General features: G+C 40.4%; 1 protein-coding gene across 10 annotated transcripts in view; it reads right to left on the bottom strand.

The window, feature by feature from the left end:
• Positions 1-24,391, bottom strand: part of ARHGAP12 (Rho GTPase activating protein 12) — a 104,887-nt gene that overhangs the window by 43,829 nt on the left and 36,667 nt on the right. For 6 of the 10 annotated variants that reach the window (XM_084859177.1, XM_084859181.1, XM_084859180.1 and 3 more), the window contains 2 exons: positions 11,501-11,764; positions 5,459-5,539 (listed from right to left, as the gene is read on the bottom strand). In XM_084859177.1, the coding sequence (XP_084715303.1) occupies positions 5,459-5,539; positions 11,501-11,764 (345 nt within the window). Of the gene's footprint in view, positions 1-5,458; positions 5,540-8,438; positions 8,580-11,500; positions 11,765-24,391 lie in introns of all 10 variants that reach the window. The other 4 variants (XM_084859175.1, XM_084859174.1, XM_084859173.1 and 1 more) reach the window with 1 other exon arrangement.

Genomic DNA, 24,391 nt, shown 5'->3' on the forward strand with positions numbered 1-24,391 from the left:
CTTGGAGCCCAAGAAAATAAAATCTGCCACTGCTTCCATTTCTTCCCCTTCTATATGCCAGGAAGTGATGGGGCCAGATGCCATGATCTTCGTTTTTTTAATGTTGAGTTTCAAACCAGCTTTTGCAGTCTCCACTTTCACCCTCAACGAGAGGCTCTTTAGATCCTCTTTGCATTCTGCCATTAGGGTGGTATCGTCTGCGTATCTGAGGTTGTTGATAATTCTCCTGGCAATCTTAATTCCGACCTTTGATTGAGGTATTTTAGCCCAGTTCAAATAGGCTGCTATCTGCTATCACAGGTCATCACCAGAATCCCGCTGTGGTACAAACCAAGCTGTTCTATAAACCCTTTTCCCTCACCAGATAATTGCTCTCTATTACAGAAAAATTATTTACTAGACTTAAAATAGTCCAGTGTACTTTCACTTAAAATAGAGGCATATATTAGAAAGCTTTTCCAATATTTCTACAACAGTATGAAGACTTTTCCTTTCTTTATTTCCAAACCTACTTCCAAATCCAGTGGTGACTGCAACCAGTACAAACACCAGAACTAACTGGAGAAGCTGTCCTCATTCCAAAGCATCTAGCACAGATGTGTCAGTCTTGATATTCAGGAAATCCCCTTTTCCCTCCTTCTCTACTGCTACTGATAAAATTAGATTAAATCATTAAAGTTTGTCTGTAAATTAGTGTAAGTGGGAAGTAGATAACAATGGTGTATGTGGCATACCTTTGACTGCGTCCCCCCGTCGGTCTCCCTCTGTTAATTAAAGTGTTTTTCTGTCATTGAAATGTTCCTGTACATCCAGCTGAAGACTAACTAGCAGCTGGGTTGCCTGCATAGCAATGTCTATTGCTGTTTGACTGGAGTGAGGAGCCAGGGAAGCTCCTACCTTCCTATTCCTGTCCAGGGCTGTCTTGAGGTCATGAGATGTAATAATGTGTACTATACTTTAGTGTGCCAAAGGCTGGGTTTCAGCATCTCATGAAAGATTTTCAGTTCCCAAGACCCAGAACTGAATCCCAAGATGCTTCAGGCATTAAGTATTAATGACCTTCGAAAAATTGTATTAATTCAAACTTTTCAGCTTCATTTAGAAGAAAAATCCATCCTGTGCCTCTTTTAGAAAGTTTGCCAAAGAAAACTAATTCTTGTATATCTTGAGTCTCATCACTTACAGAGCCAGTGGTATCAAAACCATCAGTTGACTTTTGAAGTGTTAAAGTAGGACAATATTTCATCACAGCATGAGGCAGCTGTGCACAACAATGACCAATATGCTTTTCACTATCAGAAAGAAAAAAAAATGTGGCTAATATGGAGGTTGAATCTTTTGCATAATGTCCCAAGGCCTTGAGCTAACAGCAAGTACCCCAAGGTAAGATTTTCAGAGTGACACACAAACGTTTCTTTCCAAAGCTCATAATCAGTAGGCTGGAAAGAACCAAAACCAATGCATGTGTGGAAATAGATTGATGAAGAACAGGTAAACATGATATTAATATTCCAAAAGACTGAGACCCAGATCCAGAAAATGGCTTGAATAAGCATGATTTTAGTTCCATTTCTGAAGATAAGCAATTCTAGTTCAGGCCAGAGCCTAGACGGGAAACTACCTGAGGAATGTATGCTGTTCTTGGCCCATTTAAGAAATGAGATAAAGTGTAACAAAACATAAGAGTTCAAATCATTTTACAAAAATGATTACATTATTCTCATCCTCCAAAATCAAATATTTAGAAAAATGGTTTGACCTATAACCAATTATACTTACTGCCATGTCTTGAACATTATCCTTTTCATAATATAGTTACTGTTAAAACTATGTTGTCATCAAAAATTGGGTCATATTCTATTCTCAATGCATATCTCAGCTACACAGATCAGAAACTCAAGGCTCCTACAAGTAACATTCACTTGTTTTGCAATTACAGGGTTGAAGAATATTAACTTCCCTAAGACTTGGTCATTGTACAAGGTTTTCAGTTCAAATGCCTGGCCTTGCAAGCCACTATGCATGTTTATGTCAAAGATATTGTTGGCATGTATAACAGATGGCAAAGAATTCAGGCATGAACTCTGATAGGAAATGTTTACAATGCCTTCAAGGGCTTTGACCCATATTTTGAAAACAATGAAGTGTAAAACCTATCGTTTTCAACATTCCATTGTATTTCATGCCTTTTCCAAAGTTCAGAATATCTTTGACATTAAATATTGCTCAAATCAACCCCTGGCCCCGAAATATACTGAAGTGTTTCTTCTATGCACCCTTTCCCGTACTGTAATTACGGGTGCATCAATACTCTGAAGAAGGAATGCACACGACAAAACTAGTTCCAAATCTCTTAACTACAACTGAGAGAGACACCTGCATCACTTCTAGGAGTAGCAAGCAAATAAGAACAATTCTTCAAGCATATCCGTGAATCCATAAGCATACTCCTGATGCCTATATTTTAAGTGAAAGGTTGTGCCTTCACCTCTTTGCTGTATGAAATGCCAACATGACTGTTGTTTATGTTAACTTAAGATTTTGGTTACCCTAAGAAGTAGGTCTTTAAGAGTCCAAGACATGAATTTGAAGTGCTTGGAGCATGCCAGAGTAGTATCCGCTGTTTCCCCCATTCTTTGAGCAAACATCACATTACAAAGCCCCAGTTCATATTTAACAAACCATAACTTTATTGTTACAACCATAAGCTGCAGCGAGCCTTGGGCTCACATACTCCTTCCACTTCTCCTTCCCCCACCTTTTATGTACCAGAGAAGGAGATTACAAAATTCAAGTGGAATACCACAACAAATGTAATGAATCCCTGTTGTGCATCTAATACCTAAGCTTTTGTTTTTACAAAAGTTAGCATCAACAACAGGTGTTACTTCATGTGCAACATTTATTTGTTTTCCTTTTTGAACATTTAAAAGTACAACCAGTTTGCATGCAAAGTGAGAGCTGGATTTAGCTTGGGGGAGGTCTAATTTAAGTAGATTGGCCTTTGCAACCTGACAGATATGAGGATTTTTTTTAATAGCCCCACCTCTGACCTGCAGTATGAAGAGTAGACTACATTTCAGTGTTTCCATAAGCTACTCTCTCTCAACACAGCCCCCACAACCTGGAATAAGGGTTTAACATTGAACTATACTGCAGGGTTACTGTATACTACTCTAAGCCGAACCTGCAACATAAGGATAAAAAAAGGATAACACTGCAGAGTTGTTGTAAGGTGCTCTCTCAGCTTCAGCCCAGTACCCATTCTACGATAGAAATCTAATACCTCTAGACAACACTGCAAGGTTTTGCAAACCACACAAAGCCTCACCTGCAGGATTCAGCAGAAAGTACACTGTAAGGTTATCATAACCTACTCTCGTCTAGCTACATCCCCTTCCAACCTGCAGTAGGGGGACAACAAACTGTGTTTGCTTTGGAATTTGCATTAGCAGGACAATCTTTAAATGTGTAACACTCCATAAGTACTGACTAAGAAAGAGCAGGAACTCTTCTCTTTGCTGCTACCTTTTGGGGTTTCTTTGGGTTGGGATGTACACACTGGTGCCCAAGCTCCAGCTACATAAAAATCTTGGATTTCTTCATTTATTTCTATAGACAGCTCTGTCTTCTGTCCCTAAGGACATTTAAAAATAGCTTATCTAAGTGAACCAGGAAATTACCTATCCAGACAATGACATGGTTCTGTCTGCCCTTTTTATAGCTATACAACTCTTCCTCTATCCTTTACTTACCTGTCGTCTTTTGCTTTGCATCTCTCAGAGAATAAAAGAAGGGAGAAGGACCACAGAAGAAGAGAGAGAGAGAGAGAGAGAGAGAGAGACTAACTTCGCACTTTACTCCTTACCCACTCTGAACTCCTTCTTGCCTTCTCCCTTCTAAGCTAGCCTCTCTTGCCAGCTGATCAACAGTGTTTTGAAGCCTCCTGAGATGCTATGGGCATATCCAGCCACTCAGTTCCATTTCCCATCCCTCCTGGTTTTCTTTTCCATCTGATTTAATATTACATGGCTACTTTGAATGCTCAGTCCTCACTGCGGTTGTTTTGTGGTTCTCCTCCTTAGGTTTTTCCCCCCTAAATATTTGTGTTCTTCTGCAAACTTGGGGTTCCCCCTTAGCTTGCTTCTCAGTAGCCCCATTTTGGCAACGTAACAGTCGTAACTCAGCAACTGACTTCACTATTAGTATATATATTTATTGGTTGTTTGTTGTTCCATCTGAATATGGCAATCCATGTTTTATGACAAACCATGTTGTCTGGTTTGAGACAAAACAACCAACGATTGTTTGTTACAAACTGTGACCAGAAGCTTCTAATCTCCTTCTCATGAAAAATGGAAGAAGAGGAACATGGAGTGTGTGAGCCCAAGGCTTGCCACAGCTCATGCTCATAACAAACCATGGTTTGCAGTTACATCAGAAGCAGGCCAAACTGTTTGATGTTTTAAAAGTGGTTTGCTGAGTTGGGATGGCGGTTAAATAGCCCACTACATCCCTGCACTGAAAGAAATGACAATATGCAGCACCAAAATTTTTATACTCTAAAGGGATGGGTAATGGCAATTTTACAAGGGAATCTATTTCATCTATTTCATAGATGAAATAGAATCATCTATTTCACAAAGGCTTAACTGTACTACCTGTTCTGCCAAGCTGTAATGATCTACTTCACGTCTATCTGACTTCTATCAATTAAACCATGTTTAGTCTACAGTTGCCATAAGATACTGTAAACTCTTTATTAAATGTATTATTCAATGAGCTACTGGCATCCCCAAGTTCTTGGGCCAGCACAGCAAGATTTTTGGCTTTTTTCATTGAACAGCAGACTTACATGCCATAACACAAACTGATTTTGGAAGCATGTAGGGCAGAATAAACATCAGGATCTGCTCTATGAAGCATCAAAATGGAGAGATCCATTGGGTGCTTATTGATTTCTCTTCTAAAACGAAAATGTACTTCATTTTAGTACCGTAGGGATTCATTCAGAATTTCATAACGAAGGCAATTCACTACAAGATTTTGTCAAGGATGTGTGTGTCTTTGACTCATGTGGGAAGCATGTTTCTTATTAAACTTCAAAATCATTTGCTCTTTGATTCCAGGAGAGTATGCACAGTATACACTATGATGTTTCACAACTTAAAAACTCATTCTTCAGAAAATATGAAGTTTTGTGATTTTTTTTCTAAGTGCTAAATAAATGGTCCTTCAAAAATGTAAGTTGCATCTTATATTTACTTTTGTAATCAATTAAATATAAAACCTTCAGGACGAATACCTATATCCAGGATTCGAAAGTTTCAAAAATACACAACAATTAAATATATTCCTGATAAAAACCAAGCATTTTTTGTATGAACCATTTTGTATGTGAGATCCATCACTTGATCAAGAGCTAGAAACATTGTTGTATTTTATTTTGATTACTCACTTTTGGAAGTGTCCATTCTGATCGAGTTCCATCTGCATTGTAGTAGTATGACCGACCTTGCTCATCTACATGCCTTATCCACTACAGAAAGAGTTAAATGAAATATTTAATACAAAAAACCTAGAACTATGGCCTTAGATGTATTGTTTATAAGTTTGTCAACTATGAGAACCAATAGAAATACTTCTAATTCTTTCAATCAACTGAAAATGCACCCAGCGAGAACCTCTACCGTCATTTCGCAGAGCATGACACTGAAGACTCAAACCCTTTTATCATGCAGCTAGAGCTATAATTTACAGTAGAATATTTTTTCCACAATTAGTTTGTTATGCAAGAAATAAGAATCATAATGAACTAAAATTATACTACTGATCAGGTTTGAGGTCTGATGGTTTCTGGATGAGAGTCTTTTTTACATTAACCACATCACGTAAGAAATGCTTATTCAGAACTGTTTGGGAGGCACGGATCTTTTAAGGGCATCATTTTGTTATTTATTCACAATATGAAACTGTATCTGAAAATGTTCTGCCTCAAGTCTGAATCCTGTACTACAAGGATGGGCTGTCTTCTGTCTTGAGCAAGAGTTCATCCTTGGGAGCTCTATGAAGAGTTCTTCATAGCTAAAGGCATAACCATATTAAATTATCCCGAATATGCACTATTGCTTCAGCACATGAAAAGAGACTTGTGGAATTGGATCAAGTTCCACCTTGCCCAACATTCCTTGAGAGAATCCCAGAAACCAGCAGGCATTAAGTGATACAGCAAAAATTGGCCACTGGCCCACCAGTGGATAAAATCTACCTCTTCCTCATACTTGCTGTAATAGAAAACATACCTATATTTCCAAGGGCAAGTTCTTCACTGAAGTTCTTTTGGGCCAAATTGTAATTACACCATATTTACATCATATTTAATAGAAAACTGCATTTTATAAAATGTCATTGAAGGGGAGTTTTCCTAAGGCTTTGATTCTATATGTATTGATTTAGAAATCCTATTATATGTAGCAGTGTTTAAGTGTACTGTTGTAAATGCGTAGTAGTGTTTAAATGTACTGTTGTAAATGGTGTCTATCACATGATTTGGAGAAATGTAATACTGTTAAGAGAAAAATTGTATGAAATTTTCATTCTTGTTGGTGGCAGAAGAGGAGTTTACTTTGAAATGAAGGTTATACTACCACTGCTGTACACAAGGCCAAAATAATTCCCTGAACAGGAAACAGAGAAGCAATCTCCCCTCTCCTTCCTGGAATAGTTATAACCAAGCTAAAACACTAAACTCTCAGCATCATGAACCCTTAAAAACAACTAGTCTAGAAAGGACAGCAAAGAAGGAAATCCATCATAGTCCCTAATATAAGGAATATCCGCTAGATATCCTACTTCCAGAACTCTGAAAAAGTAAACTGCTCTCCCATGACCAAGAAGAACTGAACTTAATGGTAGGTCTAGTTTCAGTTAGTGGGTGACTGCAGCTTACTTGGGGATGTCCAAGAGCCATATGATGATGAGTGAGACATTGCAGCACCTTCCTACTAAAGATTGCATCTACAGAGACATACAATTCCAAGAGAATATGAGAAAACAATCTGCTTCGCGTATCTCACCTGTAGAGTGATTTGCCCTGTAAGGGCACTCCTAATGGAGTGTGCTACAATCCCCCAGGGATGAGATCCTCAATACTTCTGTTGTACATACTTCTACTTTTCAATCTCTCAGGCCCCAATCATTTCCCCAGACTTTCCCTATTCATCAGCAGAAGACACAGACTCCCTTGTAGCCAAGCAGAGTGCTATATGCATTCTCTCCCCACCCCCATTTCTTTCACTTCCTAGACAATTGAAAAGCTCAGGAAAGAGAGAGAGGAATTACTCTCAGAGCCCCATACTGGCATGTGGTTCTCAAATAAATCTTCCAAAAACCCCATCATTCAAATGGAATGCAGCTAGTTTCCAATGTACTTTCTGTTCCTCTCCCTTTGATGGAGAAGAGAAAGGCAGGAACCATATCTGCTGAGTGTAACTGTGAGTGGAGCTAGTTTCTGCTTTTTCCCTCTTCTGTGCCCACTGTTATGGAAAGGGACTCAAGCCCAGCCAGCCAACATCTTTCCAAATGGATCCCTGTAATACAGAGCTCTATTCTGGAGGCTACTCTCCCCCACCTCCCTCTAAGAAGACCCTGCCTACTATGCAGCCTTCAGAGCAGATATTTATTCTGGAGGCAGGTTGTGTAGTAATTTCTCTCTCCTCTATAGGAGGAGTCCAGGAGACAAGCAGCCTCACACATTGCTTCAAGAATTACAAAACAATGGTCTGTCTTGCCTGATTGCCAGGAGGCCCTGACAAATAGTTATTTTCAAAGTTGATCTGACACCAGTCCACAGAAATCTGTCGTGTTTTTTAAATTATGCTTTTCAAATTGAGATATACAATTTTACAGATATAACTACATTAATAGGACAGTAATGTGTTAGTGCCAAAGGAAATTATGTATCTCCTTCAAACACAATTTTTAGAGTTACTCTTGTTAAACAAGCAGTGCTCCTGACACACAGGCAGAGATAAAATAGTTGTGGATAATGCAACATTATTCACAGTTCATAGATGAGAAAACTGATGGAATTGGTTTCAGGCTTGCCAAACAAGACTGAGTTGGCAATGCATATTAAAAACTAAGAATTGCTACTGATTCATAAGAAACTTACAGGGTATATAATAAGCAGTGACAGCTATAAATAATATTTTCAGGACAAGCAGTGACTAAACACAATATAGTCCTCATCTATGAGAGCAGTTTCTTAAGCAGAAAGAGAATAGTGGTTAGAAACAAGCATGTTTTTTTAAAAGGAGTGGGAGGAAACTGGCACTATTCAACACTTTTCTACTACCAATGACATAAAATCACACCTATCTTCTTACCCACTAAATTTCTACCAATTTAGAAGATATGTGATGAAGAAAAGTGTGTACCTTTTCATTAGTATAGTCACTGGTATATAGCATTTGGCCATGTTCATCCAACTCTTCTGACCACCCTTTGGGAGGAGAACCATACTGACTATCTGACTGGCTGTTACAACAACTGTAGGAGTTTTCTTGTGACGAAAGAGTCTACAAATTGTCAAACACAGAAGTATTGAGAAGTGATATTAGTTCAGATTCTGGAAGATGTTAAACTAGTCCATAAGTTAAAACTTTAAATGAAAACGGAATTCAAGTTTTATAGGGATGAAGTAGAAATAGCTACACACTTTCAGGAAAAAAAATCTGATTACTGCTGGTTCAGATGAGACTCCTATGCCTTTTCTGCACACTGAAGTTGAAAAAGACTCGCATTAACTTAGCATACACTTAGGGAGCAATACATATCCTATAGAAGTCAATGGCAAATCTTACTGGCTCTACCAATTGAACTTTGCCGTATTTTGCTCCAATGACCAACGTGGGTACTGGTATGCATTTTCAAAGGAAAATCAGTGGATGGGGTGATGTGTTTCATTCTCTCCCTTCCCACCAATTCTTCTGTGCAAATGCCATCTCCAGACCATTTTTAATATTTTTTTTTCTCAGCCATTCTCTCAAATACAGAACATTTGTTTCTATCCTTAAATTTTTTCCTAAGAGAAGCTAGAAAGAAAAGCGCATATTACTTGGCAATCCTGTTTCTCAAACCTGATGTATATATTGCAGAAATTCAAGACTGTAATTCAAGGAAGACCCCAGTGGTATTTTGAGAGGCCCTTATGATAGGGAAGAAATTGAAAAATTAAAAATTACCAAAAAATGATGCAGTCTTCAAAGGTTACAGGCAGAAGAAAGCAGATTACGGTCTGAAGGCAATATAGGAGATTAATGAAAATTAAAGCAAAGATTACTCTAGGAATCAAGGGAATAAAATAGATGATATATTGATGGTCCTAACATATGGCAAAAGTATACAGGTTGAAGCAACACAAATAACTGAACTGTTGAGGAAGGAGAAAGGAAAACTAAAATAATCAGGATATACTGAATACTCAGCATTAGTGCTTCCAAGTGCTCAGAGCACTTCACATACAATAATAATCTCAAGGACTGATATACCAATCAGCTAGTATTTGAATAATGTAGGGAAGATCAACAACTCACTTGAATTCAAGTAAAAGAAGGACTCAGCCAACACCTAAATCCTAAAATATTTGGAAGCATATTCCACCGCAATTGCTTACACTTAGTCCTCAGTAGTGCCTGTGAAGTCATGTACCACTCAGCCTGCCCATGGAGAACACACCTTATTACCCTGTCTGTACACAGTCAGCTCACCCACACTCTGACCACCAACACCAGTATCTGCTTCTCTTGAGAATGTTATACCAGATAATGCGACAAGAAGCATACCAGGAAAGCCTGGCTCCCAAAGAAGGGAAAGGCAAAATGTTGTGCCTAAAAATAAACCCTACAATATAGCAGAATTGCAAGATAGAGCCAGCATTCTTAGAATGAGCTACACTAAGCCTATCCATCGGGGCTCAACCACTATGAGCAACCAGCCATGGAGCAGTCACTTCATAGGAGCTCAGCATTTAAAGCAATGAATCTCAATATGCCATGGTTCCCCAAGTGAAGGCCCAGAGACACACAAGGAGGATGCATTAGCTTCCTCACTCAGGTCCCCTATGGGTCAAAGTAACACTCTCATCAGCCCCAACAGGAGAAATATTACAAATCTCCAAGGCCAGGCTAAGGATTAAGGCCAATCCAAAAGGCCACTGAAGATCTAACATTTTTAGTATCAGGGTACCAATCTGATACCGAAAGAAGTAGAGTGACCACTACAAGGATGTCATTAATTTCATGGTTGCCCCCTAAAAATTCAATAGTACTGAAATTAAAAAATAATAATAATCATGCTTTCTGCTGCTCTATCTTGACTGAGTTGAATGCACCTAGACTTCTTGCTGCCTTACAGTAATAATGCTGCTTAGATCAATGTTGAATGTAATTGCCTTAAATCTTAACATTTTGATATGGATGTATTTTTGCTGGTATTTTAGTGATATAGATTAATTAATGAAAGGTTTGCTAGCTAAAAGTGAATTTTTACTAAAAATTGTTAATTTCCTAAAATATTTTTATGTATCTTTAAGGGAAATTTAATTTTGGTTGAACGCTTAAAGATTTTTAAAAGATGCCTTGAGTGGGCATTCCAACAATATTCCAAATTTAACATATTCATATAACATAATTTCAAGAAGTATGACATCATCTCTCAGCTCAGACACTCAAAGATTTCTTAACTGAGTTTTAATATACCAGTGAATATTATTTAGGGTTATCAGATGATAACCTAGTAATCCAAGCCAGCTAAAGAAGCAAAAAAAAAAAACCCCAGTCAATAACACCACAGAGGGTAAGTGCATGTCACTCTGAGCTCTTTGGAAGAAAGGCAAGAAAAATGTAATAAAATAAACAAAAATAGGTAAACACGTAATAACACATACAGTGGTAAAGGCATCTTTTACAATTTTTTCTTTTTTCTTATTATCTTGGAGGTCTTCTGTACTTTCTTCTACGATTAAGACATATCAGTCATAATACTACAAAATGCTAAGAATTAGAGCTTTTCTTTCGAAATGTCTGGCAACTATACCACATACACTACTCAACATAAGAAGATGGTTCAAAATCAGACCAGTTTCCATGGAGAAGGAAGCCAGGAAGCTCTTACAGTAATATCACATTGCATATATAATGTTCATCTGTTGGGCTTGCTCTGCTCTTGCCACATAGCGAGAACATGTGTCACCATTGTAGGTTAGGGTGGGAATTCCCCTAAAAAAAATAGGGTCAAGGGCCTCTGTCCCATCACATGTACCCAAGGACTATTTAATTTGTCTTGACTCTGGTATTAGGAAACTGAAATAAAATGCCCAGTGATACAGTTAATCAACTGAGATAGGAAAAATTAAGATCACCTGAAACCTTTCCCCAAAGTTTTGTCCAGTATTGATGCATACATATTCACACTCCCTTTTACCATCAATTAAACTTACCTCATGATCTACTTGGTTCAGAGAGTCTGCTTTACTTATGCTTTGATCCCGAGTCCAACGTGGGGGTTTCCAGGTTCTCTCTTGTGTTCCTTTGTTGTAATAGTAACAACGTCCCGTTGTATCTTTATGGGTCTCCCATTCCCCATTAATCTGGATTGGAGGACTTGTAGGTAAAGGCGGGAGTGCAGACTGAGATATTTTCAGTTCTTGCAAGTTAGCATAAACTGGTGAATCTGGCCTTCCTTGGCTTGGTGGTGTTGTTGGCTATAGAAACATAAATTGCAAATGACTTAAATGTTATGATAGCATTACAGCAATAAACACAGACACTGAATATCTGATATGGTACATGCAAAAGAGAGACTGAATGCTTTTGGTAAAGCAACATAATTCAGAAATACAACAATGTTGGGGGGGTTAAGTTTTTAAAACTGGTTCACTGTTCAATATTATAGGGAATATAATATAGCTAATAATCTTGCAAGTCCCTGCCAGCTATCTTGTTATAGCACTCAAACAGCTTATATGTGCCGTCATGAAAATCAGTTTAATATGGGGATAGGAGAAAATTTATTGCATAAAACTGTTTTGCATAGGTCAGATATTAGTGCCCAAGATTATGCCACCATATGCTGCGATTTTAACAGGTTAGGTTACTTATTTCATTTCAATGTAATTTAATTGATTTATATAAGTTTGGTGCCAGATAAGTTAGAAACAGCATAAGAACATACCAAACAAAATATGAAGTAACAAGGTGTGGTTTACTAGAGATTTCATCTTAAGAACATAAGAAGAGCCATGCTGGATCAGACCAAGGGTCCATCTAGTCCAGCATTCTGTTCACAGAGTGGCCAACCAGTTGTCGACCAGGAAACCACAAGCAGGACATGGGTGCAACAGCAGCCTCCCACCCATGTTCCCCAGCAACTGGTGTACATAGGCATACTGCCTCTGGTACTGGAGGTAGCACATAGCCCTCAAGCTTAGTAGCCATTGACAGACTTCTCCTCCAGGAAACATCTCAACTTTACTCATAACATCCACTGCTCTTCAAAGCAATGTTCCTTGAACTGTACAATCACAACTTCCAGTTGTGTTTATACAGATACTCAGATATGTGCATTGATGTAGGTAGGACAACAGTTACCTGCTGAAACAAAGTGCTTGATTCTAATAAAAGAACCTGTAAAGCGAGGGTGTATTGGTGATCAAGTTAGGGCACAATCCTATCAGGATTCCCATCAGCCTCTGAACTCAGAGGCTGACAGGCATACTATGCAGAGTGGGAGGAGCACGGAGGCAATCTTCGCCTCCACATTCTTCCCACTCTGTATTTCAGCTAGACAGGTATTTTTGTCTGTCTAGCTGAGGCGTCGGGGAGAGGGAGGGAAGGAGGCTGGGGAAGGCTGGAGAAAGCTCATATCCCCTCTTCCCCAGTCCCCTCCCTATCCTTTCCGAGGTTGTCTTTGTGGTCTCAGAGGGGCAGCCAGGACAGATCTCTCCATGGGCGGCAGGGAAGCGGAGGAGAGGTTGGAGCGCTGTTTCCAACCTCGGATCTAGGAACCAAAAATATCCTATGGTCCCCCAGACTCTGTCTAGGGGCCGTAGAATTGCTCTCTTATTCTATCTATTGCTGCATCTTTTGGGTTGTAATCCTTGACACACTTACCAGGGAGTAAGTCCCACTGATTTCACTGGGACATACTGCTGAGTAAACATGCAACAAGCTTGTGCTGCATCGCAAGACAGTGACATGGTTCGCACAACATGGCTGTGTCATCGGGGGGGGGGTTACCCCATGATGAGCCGCAGTGCATGCCAAACATGTGCAGCCACCATTTAGTAGTAGGGTTATGTGAGGGTTGTTTAACCCTTGAATAACTCATGATGGCTGTGTATGAAATAGCGCAACCTCTGATCGCCCTAATCAGGTGTTGCATATTAAAAATGGTGGCCGCACACACCCAGGCTCATTGTGGGTTAAATAACCCACGATAAGCCAGCCCAGTGTATTGGCCCCAGGAGCATAGCCAAGTCAGTTATAGTGTTAGAGGAGCCTAGAGATCCATAATGCTTACTTAAGTTCATTATTGGTACAATTCCCATGCTAGTAAGTGTCAGGGTTGGATCGGAGCCCATAGAGCCCCAAAGCAGTTCTGATTCTGAGGAAGAGATAGAAACCATGGGAGAGGAACCCCTGTGCTGTTCAGAGGCGCCCCTGGAGGGAGAACCCCTCCCTGCTCACATTCCTGGGACTGGTAGCGACCCTGGCAGGCAGGGGGAGGGACAACTGGAGCTTCGGGATGCTAGGCGCTGGCACAGGGACAAGCGGGAGATGGAGGCGTTCAGCCTGCTTGGCACGACGTCAACAGCTGCGCCCCGATGCCCTACGGGAAGGGGTTGGACTTTCACCTCCTAGCCCTTAAGTTCGGAGGCTTCCCACCTTTCCCCTCCAAATGGAGACCAACTGATTCACTAAGGCTAGAAACCCCTGGTAGGCAGCTCTCTTAAGTTTCCCTCATTAGGCTCAGGCAACTGGCATCTGTAAGTGTCATTAGACTGAATGGAAATAAAGCCTTGGAAAAGAGCCCTATCATCTGCGTGTTGATTCTGGCTCCTTGAGGATTTCAAAAGGCAGCAAGGGCGCTCCTAACAGTAAGCCTCTGAGCATGTGCACATGAGTCAAAGGGCCGATAACAGCCTTCTTGGTGCATTCCTTGCTAATGAGGAGAGTCTTTATCTCTGATGTGCTTGGGAAGCAAAGTCTGTTTACAGGTGGCTGTGCATGAGAACCAAACACTTCTAGCCTATGCTGAGAATGAACGCTAGGGGTGCGTGCTGCTGAAACGCTGCTTATTGCTAACCTGTAGAGTATAAGACCCATTGTGCCCAATGGCTCGTGGTTCAGAGAAGCTGTCCGATCCAACCACTGGGTATGCCTGTGTGCTGTAAGTTACTCAATAAAGTCTCCTTGTAAGCAAACCTTTGAGTCTGATGTATCACTATCTTGGCACCTCTAACCTAAGAGTTCAACATCCACTACAGGGACAACACTTGATCTTTTTTAAAACAAAGTTATATTCCATCATAATACTAACAGAGAAAATATGTCTATACTACATTTAATTATAAATATATAGGGTTTTGCTCAGAAGGAAGACTGGTGTTTTGGTTGCAACACATAATAAAATGTGAATCACAAGTGGAGAGAACTCCTAACCAAGAAATGGAGGACGAACATACCATACTTTAGAATTATTTCGATTTCTTCCATATTAACTTCAGGTGGCTACATTCATTATCAGACCTACGGCGAGGCAATTCACGAAGACCCAACAGCATGCAAAGGCCTTTGGTCTCATACAAGTGGCCAGATGCCATGGAGACCTAATGAAAAAGAATCTGGAAAAGGGAATGCCCTGTTTGTCCCCAGCACTAGTAATCAGAGAACTCAAATTCCAAATATTCAGTTCCCTTCTTGGTTATTATGTCTAACAGTCACTTCCAAACCTATCCTGCACCAAATTGTATGTGCACTCTAATTTACACCTCCATGTTACTACAGCAACTCCCAGCACCAAATCAAAAGATATTTTTAAATGGCAGCAAACATGCTATCAATGAGAAAACAGTGATGTTTTGAAGTTCTTATTATAATTCTATCCTGCTCTTACATGAGGCTCCCAGTATTACATCCAGTTTACTGATTAGGTCTGCACCCACTTACTGCAACTCTGCAACATCAAATACAGACAGATCATTCATTGGGCACAACTTTTGTTAACATTTAAATTTTATTAATAGTAGCCTTCTGATTAATGATTTAAATGAGAGAGAGAGAGAGAGAGAGAGTGAATCAACTAACTGTTACCATTACAGAAAACAAAACATTTTTCTAATTCCCTATTTCTTTAAAAATACTCAACAAGCAGAGGGTATGACCACCAGATGTCACTGTGGAGCCCAATACATTCACTGAACGCTAATTCAGTTCTATTGTTACATATGATTTGATCAGATTTTAGCTTGATTAAAAATTTTTAAAACTATACAAAAACAAAACAACCTTTTCCAAGATTTTTTTCAACAAATTGTCAGCATCACTTACATAGGCAGTTGATCATGAATTCCAAGAGAACATCCTAACAATTATAGTTATGGTACAGATTTATGGTTGTATCCAACCCTGACCATCCTGCAGCAAAAGAGAGACCACTGACTGAATGGCCCCACCCACCCAATTCTGCTCCAGAGAGCTGAGGAACCCTCCAGAGCAGATCTGGAAGGTGTGAGGGGGTCCAGCAGTGGGAGAAGAGCAAGAGGATGTCTGCTCATGCAACGCTGGATTTAAGCTTTAGTGTTGGCTCAGTGCTAAATATGCACTGCAAACTCGGAAGCCAGCTCAAGAACATGCACACTCTCCACCCTCTCACCTTGTCAGTGTACATGCATACTGCTGACAACCAGAATGTGCAAACTCACAAACTATGATGGAACCTGGTTAGCCTATATGTTTACAAGCACTTTTTTAATCCGTTTCCAAGGCACTACATACACTACAAATATAACCTGGGGCACAATCCTGTGCACGCTTAGACAGAAAAAAGTCCTACAATTCCCAGCATGTCCCGGCCAGAGTTGAAGGAGTTTTTTCTGTCTAAACATGCACAGGATTGCACCCTGAATGTTGAAAGTAACTATTTGTTCAAGCAGGCAGGAAAGTTCATTTTCTATCACAGAAATAGAAACCGTTGAGATTAGGTTTCTGATAAAAAAATTATCGATAATCTTCCAAGTCTAAATGTTGAAGTCATGAAGTAAACATACATGTTGTTGTTGTTGTTGTTGTTTTAAAAAAATATTAAATCACCTATTAACAGCCGGTCAACATTTATACATAAAGCACATGAATGAGTTGTGTAATTGCTTGAGTTTTTTCTTTGTAAAACAAAATATCAGAAATGGAGTGCTCAAAATATCTAGGAAAGGTTTTATAAGATAAATAATAAATAACTACATTTAATTACATTTTTATACCACCCAATAGCCAAAGCTCTATTGAGCTAGCAGCAGCACTCTGTTGGGTTAGCAGCAGCAAACCATATATACTGTATGTGGTAAGTAAAATAAGCATTACATATATACTGCAATGCTTACTTTAATGTTACATGTGCATGTACACACACAGTTCTGCAGAAAGTTTTGCTACTTATGCATTTTAAACATCCTATCACTATAAATAAAATAAACCCTCCATTCCCTGAAGCCTGGTTCTTTCACAGTGGACTCATGTGTCTTAAGGGCAAAACAGGTAATGCCGCAAACAGCTTTACAGCATTCTATGTTACTAATATCAAACTGTATTTGCTGAAGTGTAACACCGATGTACCTGAATTTCAGGGAACAGTATGACCAAGGGTCCAGTAAATGGCATGGTTAGGGGCAATAGCCACTTGCAAGATCAGACAAGCTGAGCTCAATTGGCCACACGTGAAAGAACCATTTATATTGTGTTTATACTATACATTCCTAAAATCAATTATACATTGTAGAAATAGAATCACAGAATAGTAGGGTTGAAAGGGGCCTACAAGGCCATCAAGTCCAACCCCCTGCTCAATGCAGGAATCTAAGTCAGAGCATCCCTGACAAATGGCTGTCCAGCCTCGTCTTGAAGGCCTCCAGTGTGGGAGAGCCCAGCACCTCCCTAGGTAATTGGTTCCATTGTCATATTGCTCTAACAGTCAGGAAGTTTTCCCTGATGTTCAGCCGGAATCTGGCTTCCTGTAGCTTGAGCCCATTATTCCGTTTCCTGCACTCTGGGATGATCGAGTAGAGATCGTGGCCTTCCTCTCTGTGACAACCTTTCAGGTACTTGAAGAGCGCTATCATATCTCCCCTCGGTCTTCTCTTCTCATGGCTAAACATGCCTAGTTCTTTCAGTCTCTCCTCATAGGGCTTTGTTTCCAGGCAACCTGATCATCTTCGTTGCCTTCCTCTGAACCATCTCCAGTTTGTCTGCATCCTTCTTAAAGTGTGGCACCCAGAACTGGACACAGTACTCAAGATGAGGCCTAACCAGTGCTGAGTAGAGGGGAACTAGTACTTCATGTGATTTGGAGCTACACTTCTATTAATGCAGCCCAAAATAGTATTGGCCTTGTGATCTACAACAATTCCAAGATCCTTCTCGCTTGTAGTACCGTTGAGCCATGTATCCCCCATCTTGTAACTGTGCATCTGGTTTCTTTTTCTTAGGTGCAGAACTTGGCATTTATCCCTATTAAATGTCATTCTGTTGTTTTCTGCCCAGTGCTCCAGTCTATCCAGATCACTTTGAATTCTGTTTGTCTTCCAAGGCATTAGCTATCCCACCCAATTTAATGTCATCTGCAAATCTGTTAAGCATTCCCTGCACCTCCTCCTCCAAGTCATTAATAAAAATGCTGAAGAGCACTGGGCCCAGGACTGAGCCCTGCACTACCCCGCTCATTACTTCTCCTCGGTTTGAGACGATCCCATTGATAAGCACTCTTTGAGTCTGATTCTGTAGCCAACTGCAGATCCACCTGATCGTTGTTTCACCTAGCCCACTTTGACCTAGTTTGCTCATCAGGATATCATGGGGCACTTTGTCGAGAGCTTTGCTGAAGTCGAGGTATATTATGTCCACAGCATTCCCACGGTCCACAAGGGAGGTTGTTGTTGTTGTTGTTGTTCAGTCGTTCAGTCGTGTCCGACTCTTCGTGACCCCATGGACCATAGCACGCCAGGCCTTCCTGTCCTACAAGGGAGGTTACTTGATCAAAAAATGAGATCAGATTCGTCTGCCACGATTTGTTCTTCACAAATCCATGTTGGCTTCGAGTAATCATTGCATTGTTTTCAAGGTGCTTACAGATGGATTGCTTTATCATCTGCTCCAGAATGTTCTCAGGGATTGATGTCAGACTGACTGGTCTGTAGTTCTCAGGTTCCTCTTTTTTACCCTTTTTGAAGATAGGAACAACATTAGCTCTCCTCCAGTCATCTGGCACTTCCCCCGTCCTCCATGATTTCTCAAAGATAATAAACAGTGGTTCTGAGAGCTCTTCTGCTAGTTCCTTTATTACTCTAGAATGCAGTTCATCTGGCCCTGGAGATTTGAACTCATGCAAAGTAAGATGGTATTCCTTGACCATATGCCTATCAGTCTCAAGCTGCAGTCCTGCCCCTTCAGCTTGTACTTCACCTTTGCGGGGGGGGGGGGTCATAGACCCTCTTTCGGGTGAAGACTGAGCCAAAGTAGGAATTGAGCACTTCTGCCTTTTCCTTGTCATCTGTTATCATTTTGCCATCCTTATTTAATAGTTGAACCATCATTTCTTTCTTCTGTCTCTTACTATGCACGTATCTGAAGAAAGCCTTTTTGTTGCTTTTAGCATCCCTCGCTAACCTCAGCTCATTCTCAGCTTTAGCCTTCCTGACGCCATCCCTGCAATTCTGTGCTACCTGCCTGTACTCTTCCTTTGTAGCTTGGCCTTCCTTCCATTTCCTATATGTGTCCTTTTTTGTTTTCAGGTCATCTCTAAGCTTTTGGTGAAGCCACACTGGCTTCTTCTGTTGTCTTCCACCTTTTTTTCTTGTTGGAGTTGTTTGTAATTGTGCCTTGAGAATTTCCTTTTTTAAAAAACTCCCGCCCATCTTGGACTCCTTTTCTCATTAGAGCCGCTTGCCATGGGACCTTACTTATCATTGTTCTGAGTTGATTAAAAATGGCTTTCCTAAAATCCAGGGTACGCATTTGGCAACACGCGGCTTTTGCTTCCCTTAGAACCAAGAACTCAAGTATAACATGGTCACTTTCCCTCAGAGTTCCCCTAACTGCTACTTTATCCACTAAGTCATCTCTGTTAGTTAGGATCAAGTCAAGGACAGCCAAGTTCTGTTGGAGGAAGTTATCAGCAACACAAGTCAGGAATTTCTTGGAGGGGCCATGTTTTGCAGAATTTGTCTCCCAACCAATATCGGGGAAATTGAAGTCCCCCATTACTACTACATCATGCTTCCTTGAAACACTGGTAATTTGCTTTTCAACAGTTTCATCCTTGTCTTCTCCTTGATTGGGTGGCCGGTAGTATATGATGACCACCACGTTCCTTTTATTCTTTGCTCCATTTATTTTAACCCAGATGCTCTCAATGGGGCTACCAAGCTCATCCACCTGTATTTCTGTGCAGAGATATGTATTTTGAGATACATATTTAACATATAGTACAACTCCACCTCCCTTTCTGTTCCTTTTGAACAAGTTATATCCTTCAATTGCTGTATTCCAGTCATGGGAGTCATCCCACCAAGATTCAGTTACACCTATCAAGTCATAATTTCCCTCCCGTATTAAGAGTTCAAGTTCATTCTGTTTGTTTCCGATACTCTGGGTACTAGTATATAGACATCAAAGACCATGTGCTTTATAGTCTGGCTTTCTTCCTACATGTTTTTTAAGATTATTGGGCTCTATTAGAGCTGTTATGTCCATTGTAGTGCATGAGCCTTCGTCCATTGTTACCCCCAACTTTACATCTCTCTCCCCCGTAGGATTCAGTTTGAAACCCTCCTGATGAAGTTCTTCATGCTGTGGCCAAACACATTCTTCCCAGCCCTTGTGAGGTGCAACCCATCCCTTGCCAACAGTCCATCTTCCAGAAAGTATAGGCCATGGTCCCAGAATCCAAATCTCTTACGTTGGTACCACCTTCATAGCCAGTCATTCACCCGGAGTATTTTTCTTTCCCTTTCTATCTCTCTTCTAACTACTGGAAGGATGGATGAGAAAACTATCTGGGCCCCAAAGTTCTTGAGTTTCCTTCCCAAAGCTTCAAAGTCTGACGTGATTTCTTCGTAGCTCCGCTGGGCAATATCATTTGTTCCCACATGGATGAAAAGGAAGGGATACCTGTCAGTGGGCTTTATGAATGTAGGCAACCCTTCAGTCACATCTCTAATCTGCCTCCTGGGAAACACCATACCTGGCGAGTCCATGGGTGTTTGTGACATATTTGGGTTTCAATCCCATGCAGCAAGGAGTCTCCTACAACTACTACTCTTCTCTTGTTGTAGGCCTTGGTTTCATTGCCTCTGCTTGACTGACCTTCAGCCTCTTGCTCGCTTTCATGCGGGGTCCCCTGTAATTCTTCCTCTGCAGGCTGTCCTCCAGTCTCATCCTCAAGTACCTGAAAACGGTTCCATAGTTCCACTGCTTCCACTAGTGCAGAGTGACTTCTAGTTCTTCTGCTCCTAACTGTCACCCCTTTCTCTCATGCTGAGGTGAGAAAAAATGAAGTAGAGGATACTCCTTAGAAAATTTATTTATTTATTTAGAAATAAATAAATAAATAAATTTTCCAAGGAGTATCCTCTACTTCATTTTTTCTCACCTCAGCATTTTCCTTTTCTGCCTCAGCTTGCTCTTGCTCTTCTAGCTTCTGTACTTCACTTTGCTACTGTAGTTCCACCGCTCTGTCTAAGAACTCTTCGTCTTCTCTTATTCCCTGAAGGGTCGACACTCGCCGCTCCTGTCCTCTTACTTTTTTTCCCAACAGCGTAATCAACCTGCACTTGTTGCACATGTAGGCCATGTTGATATCAGGCAAGAAAACAAACATTGCACACACCTTGCTGGTCAACACCACTGGAGTCTTTTCCTTCCATAGTCTCTATTCCCTTTATGTTTTTAGCTTTCTGATTGTACTGAGATAGCCTGTGCTTTGTCCTCTATTCACTGGAGGTTAACAACAGAGTCCCACCAGTATGGAAGTGTGTGTTACAAGAAAAGAAATTTTAAAAAATTGTTAGGGGCCTCCCCCTTGACCTTCCCTGCTGAACTCCTGTTTGCTCGCTCTGATTGCTCGCTCTCTGGGAGCTTAATTGCTTGTATAGCCCCTAGACCAGCTGGAGCAGCTTCCTCTGCTCAGCTAGGAGACAGGAAATAGACAGGAAATAAGAGACAAACTTATAGATTGGATAAGTATATAAGTATAAATTGGACAACTAAATATTTCTTGTCTAAATTCTAGCAAGTGAATTCAAAGCAAAAGTGCTGTTCAGTACCATCTCCCACTCCCAGTGCCCTCTTTAACTTCCTTGACACCCAGGCATACAGCCTGCCTACACCGTATTTCCAAAGCTCCTGGTCTGTACACTGCCTTTTTACATATGTGGTCCTTCTTCCTGCCAGGCTCTTTGTGACGTTTCCTCCAGGGCCCATCCTTTCTGCCTCCTTTGCCCTTCAAGCCTCTTTCACTTCAACATAACCTTACCTTAGATCCCTGCTTCTAAATTCACTGCCTAATCTTAAATCACCTTAGATATGGGCTTCTCAACATATAGAAACTACTATCTCGTAGGCCCTCTTCTTAGGGGCAAACTAGGAAAAACACTATCAGCACAATTTATAATTGTGCCAATAGCTTTTCAAAGTAAACTGCAGACATGTTCCCTGCCACCCCAAAATCTGGATTAGGACCCTGGCATGTTTTTTTTTTTAATTCTTTGTCCCTTGATGAAAAAGAGATCACAATTGCTCCAGTTGGAGCTTTCCCTCCAGTGCAAACTGGCACAGGGCATCCATCTAGATCAGGACCACAGTGGGGTGCAAAGGGTCAAGTGCCATGCACCCCCAGTTCCCAATCCAGGTACTTGCAATTTACTTTAAAAAATTCATTCACACATTTGTTAATTGCGTGAACTGTGCTGTGTCTAGTTTGAGCCTCATTCACCTTTCCAGCCCTCATACTCCCTGCGTATTCAACAGCCTTGGACTTTGTCCTACGTGCCAGCACACCACAGCTCTACCTATTCCTAGGCTCTACCTGAGGCTGTTCTCTTCCAACAGTAGCTCTTTTACTTCTGCTATGAAAACCTAACAGTTTGTCAACATTGCTGATACCCTTCTAAATTACCCTTGGAAAATCTGTGAATATTGAATGACATCTTTATTTTTCTTAATTTATAATGTTTATACCCCTCCTTTTCATCAGTGGTTTCAGTAGAAGATATACCAACAGCTGAGTGAAAAGCCAGAACAATTGGTATTAGAAAAAAAGTGGCAAACTGGCCACTATAAATTGCCAGAAGAAGCTATTGTTACATTAGATTTGTGATTACAATGCAGTACAATCCAAGTACTAGCTACCTTGCCTAGTCACGATGCATTTCAGCTATTGTGTGCACACTGGAGAGTCACTGCATGCCAGCTCTGTTTTAGCAGTGCAAGACTGAATACTGGGTCTCTTTCTGAACTGTAAAAGTCACAGAAAGACTTTAACAACAATGTGATGAAATTTGATTTGTGAACACTGGAATTTTAGCTATATTCCTACTACTGAAAGAGATGACGATTCAGAATATCCTAGTTCATAAACAAAGCGATTATTTCAGAAACAGATCCACACAAAATTAATACTCAGCACATTGCCACGGAAGAAAACTCTAGGGCAAATTCGGAAAAATATTTCAGTATAACTGAAAGCAGAAACTATCTTGGTTGAAAGTTTATATTATCTTATGCTGCTAAAGAAAGGTCTTCAGTGCTGCAGAGCTAGCTGACCAAAACCAAGTGAAGCTAGTTGGCATTTCCACAATCTTCTATTCTACCTGAAAATGCGATAAAATTTGAATAGATTGTTTCTATTTCTCTAGAAAGACAGTATAGAAAACAATGAATGAATCTGAACCACACTAAGAATAAAGCACACATACCCCTCCATCCCTCAAAATAAAAAGACACAACACTAAGGAAATAGAAGTTAGGAGCAAGCAAGTCCTATATCTTGGATCTACTGTAAGTAATGCCAACAGAGGAATACTTACTATAGTTTTTTTTTCCTTAACTCAGTTTATTTTTGTTCTTCCAAAGTAAGAAATTTCAAAGTAAGAAATTTTTGCCCTACGTTAAGGGTCAGGGGGAGCACAACACAAACATCTTTTCAGGCAAGTCACCTGAATTCTCTGCAGTCACCAAACACTTGCATGAGGAATGATGAGGTGCAATTAGGAAAGTAAACAGCCTCCTTTGTTCAGTGTGAAACCTCTGAGTGGTCCCTAGCCCTGTTCACATTATTACAGTGCACTGAATTTCAAGACAAGCTTCAGCTCATATAAATGCACCCTATTTGTAGAAAGTTGTTCAATACAAGATACTCCATTATTTTGATTTGATGGTGTTCATTGTGTGTGCAGCCACCTTTCTTGTCCTAATGACTTTAAAGACAGTATCATTAGAAACATACTCAAACTAATGTATAGTAGTTTCTCTTTTAAACACAAGTCAATCTGCACAATTTAAAATCTTTCATATGCATTATGTTAAGCTGCAAGCTTTAGCCAGTTAAGGCTTTAATCTAATTAAAAATGTCTCCCAGTTAACAGTCTAGACTAAATTAGTCTAACTATCTTCTCTCCCCCATCCCCAGTCATATGCCCAGACACAGGGACATTGTAAACAAGGGGGTTATGCCTAGCATCTCCAAATTCCCTGCTCTTCCTCAGCAACTGAAGAATGATGTCCATGTTGCTCTTCATTATGCTCACTGCTACATATTAAAGGGGATGTCTTGCTCCAAAGAGAGAGAGAAGATGGCTTGTTTTCTGTTTTGTTTTCTGATGCCACAACATGTAGCAGGACTGGTTCCTGCCTCCTCTCAAGGGTTAGGGGATGATCACAATAAGTGGTAATGGTGATGCTGCACATGCAGATGGTCCCAGGTTCAGTTCCCAACATCAGAAGTAGCTGTGATAGACCTTGTCTGCCTGTGACCTTGGAGAGTTTCTGCCAGTCAGAAAAGACAATAAATACTGGGGTGGATGGACCAGTTATCTGACCCGAAATAAGACAGCTTTATATAT

The sequence above is a fragment of the Heloderma suspectum genome, chromosome 5 (assembly GCF_057233095.1).
Source record: "Heloderma suspectum isolate Gila_16-S chromosome 5, 16-S_ref, whole genome shotgun sequence".
In the NCBI taxonomy this organism is placed as follows: domain Eukaryota; kingdom Metazoa; phylum Chordata; class Lepidosauria; order Squamata; family Helodermatidae; genus Heloderma; species Heloderma suspectum.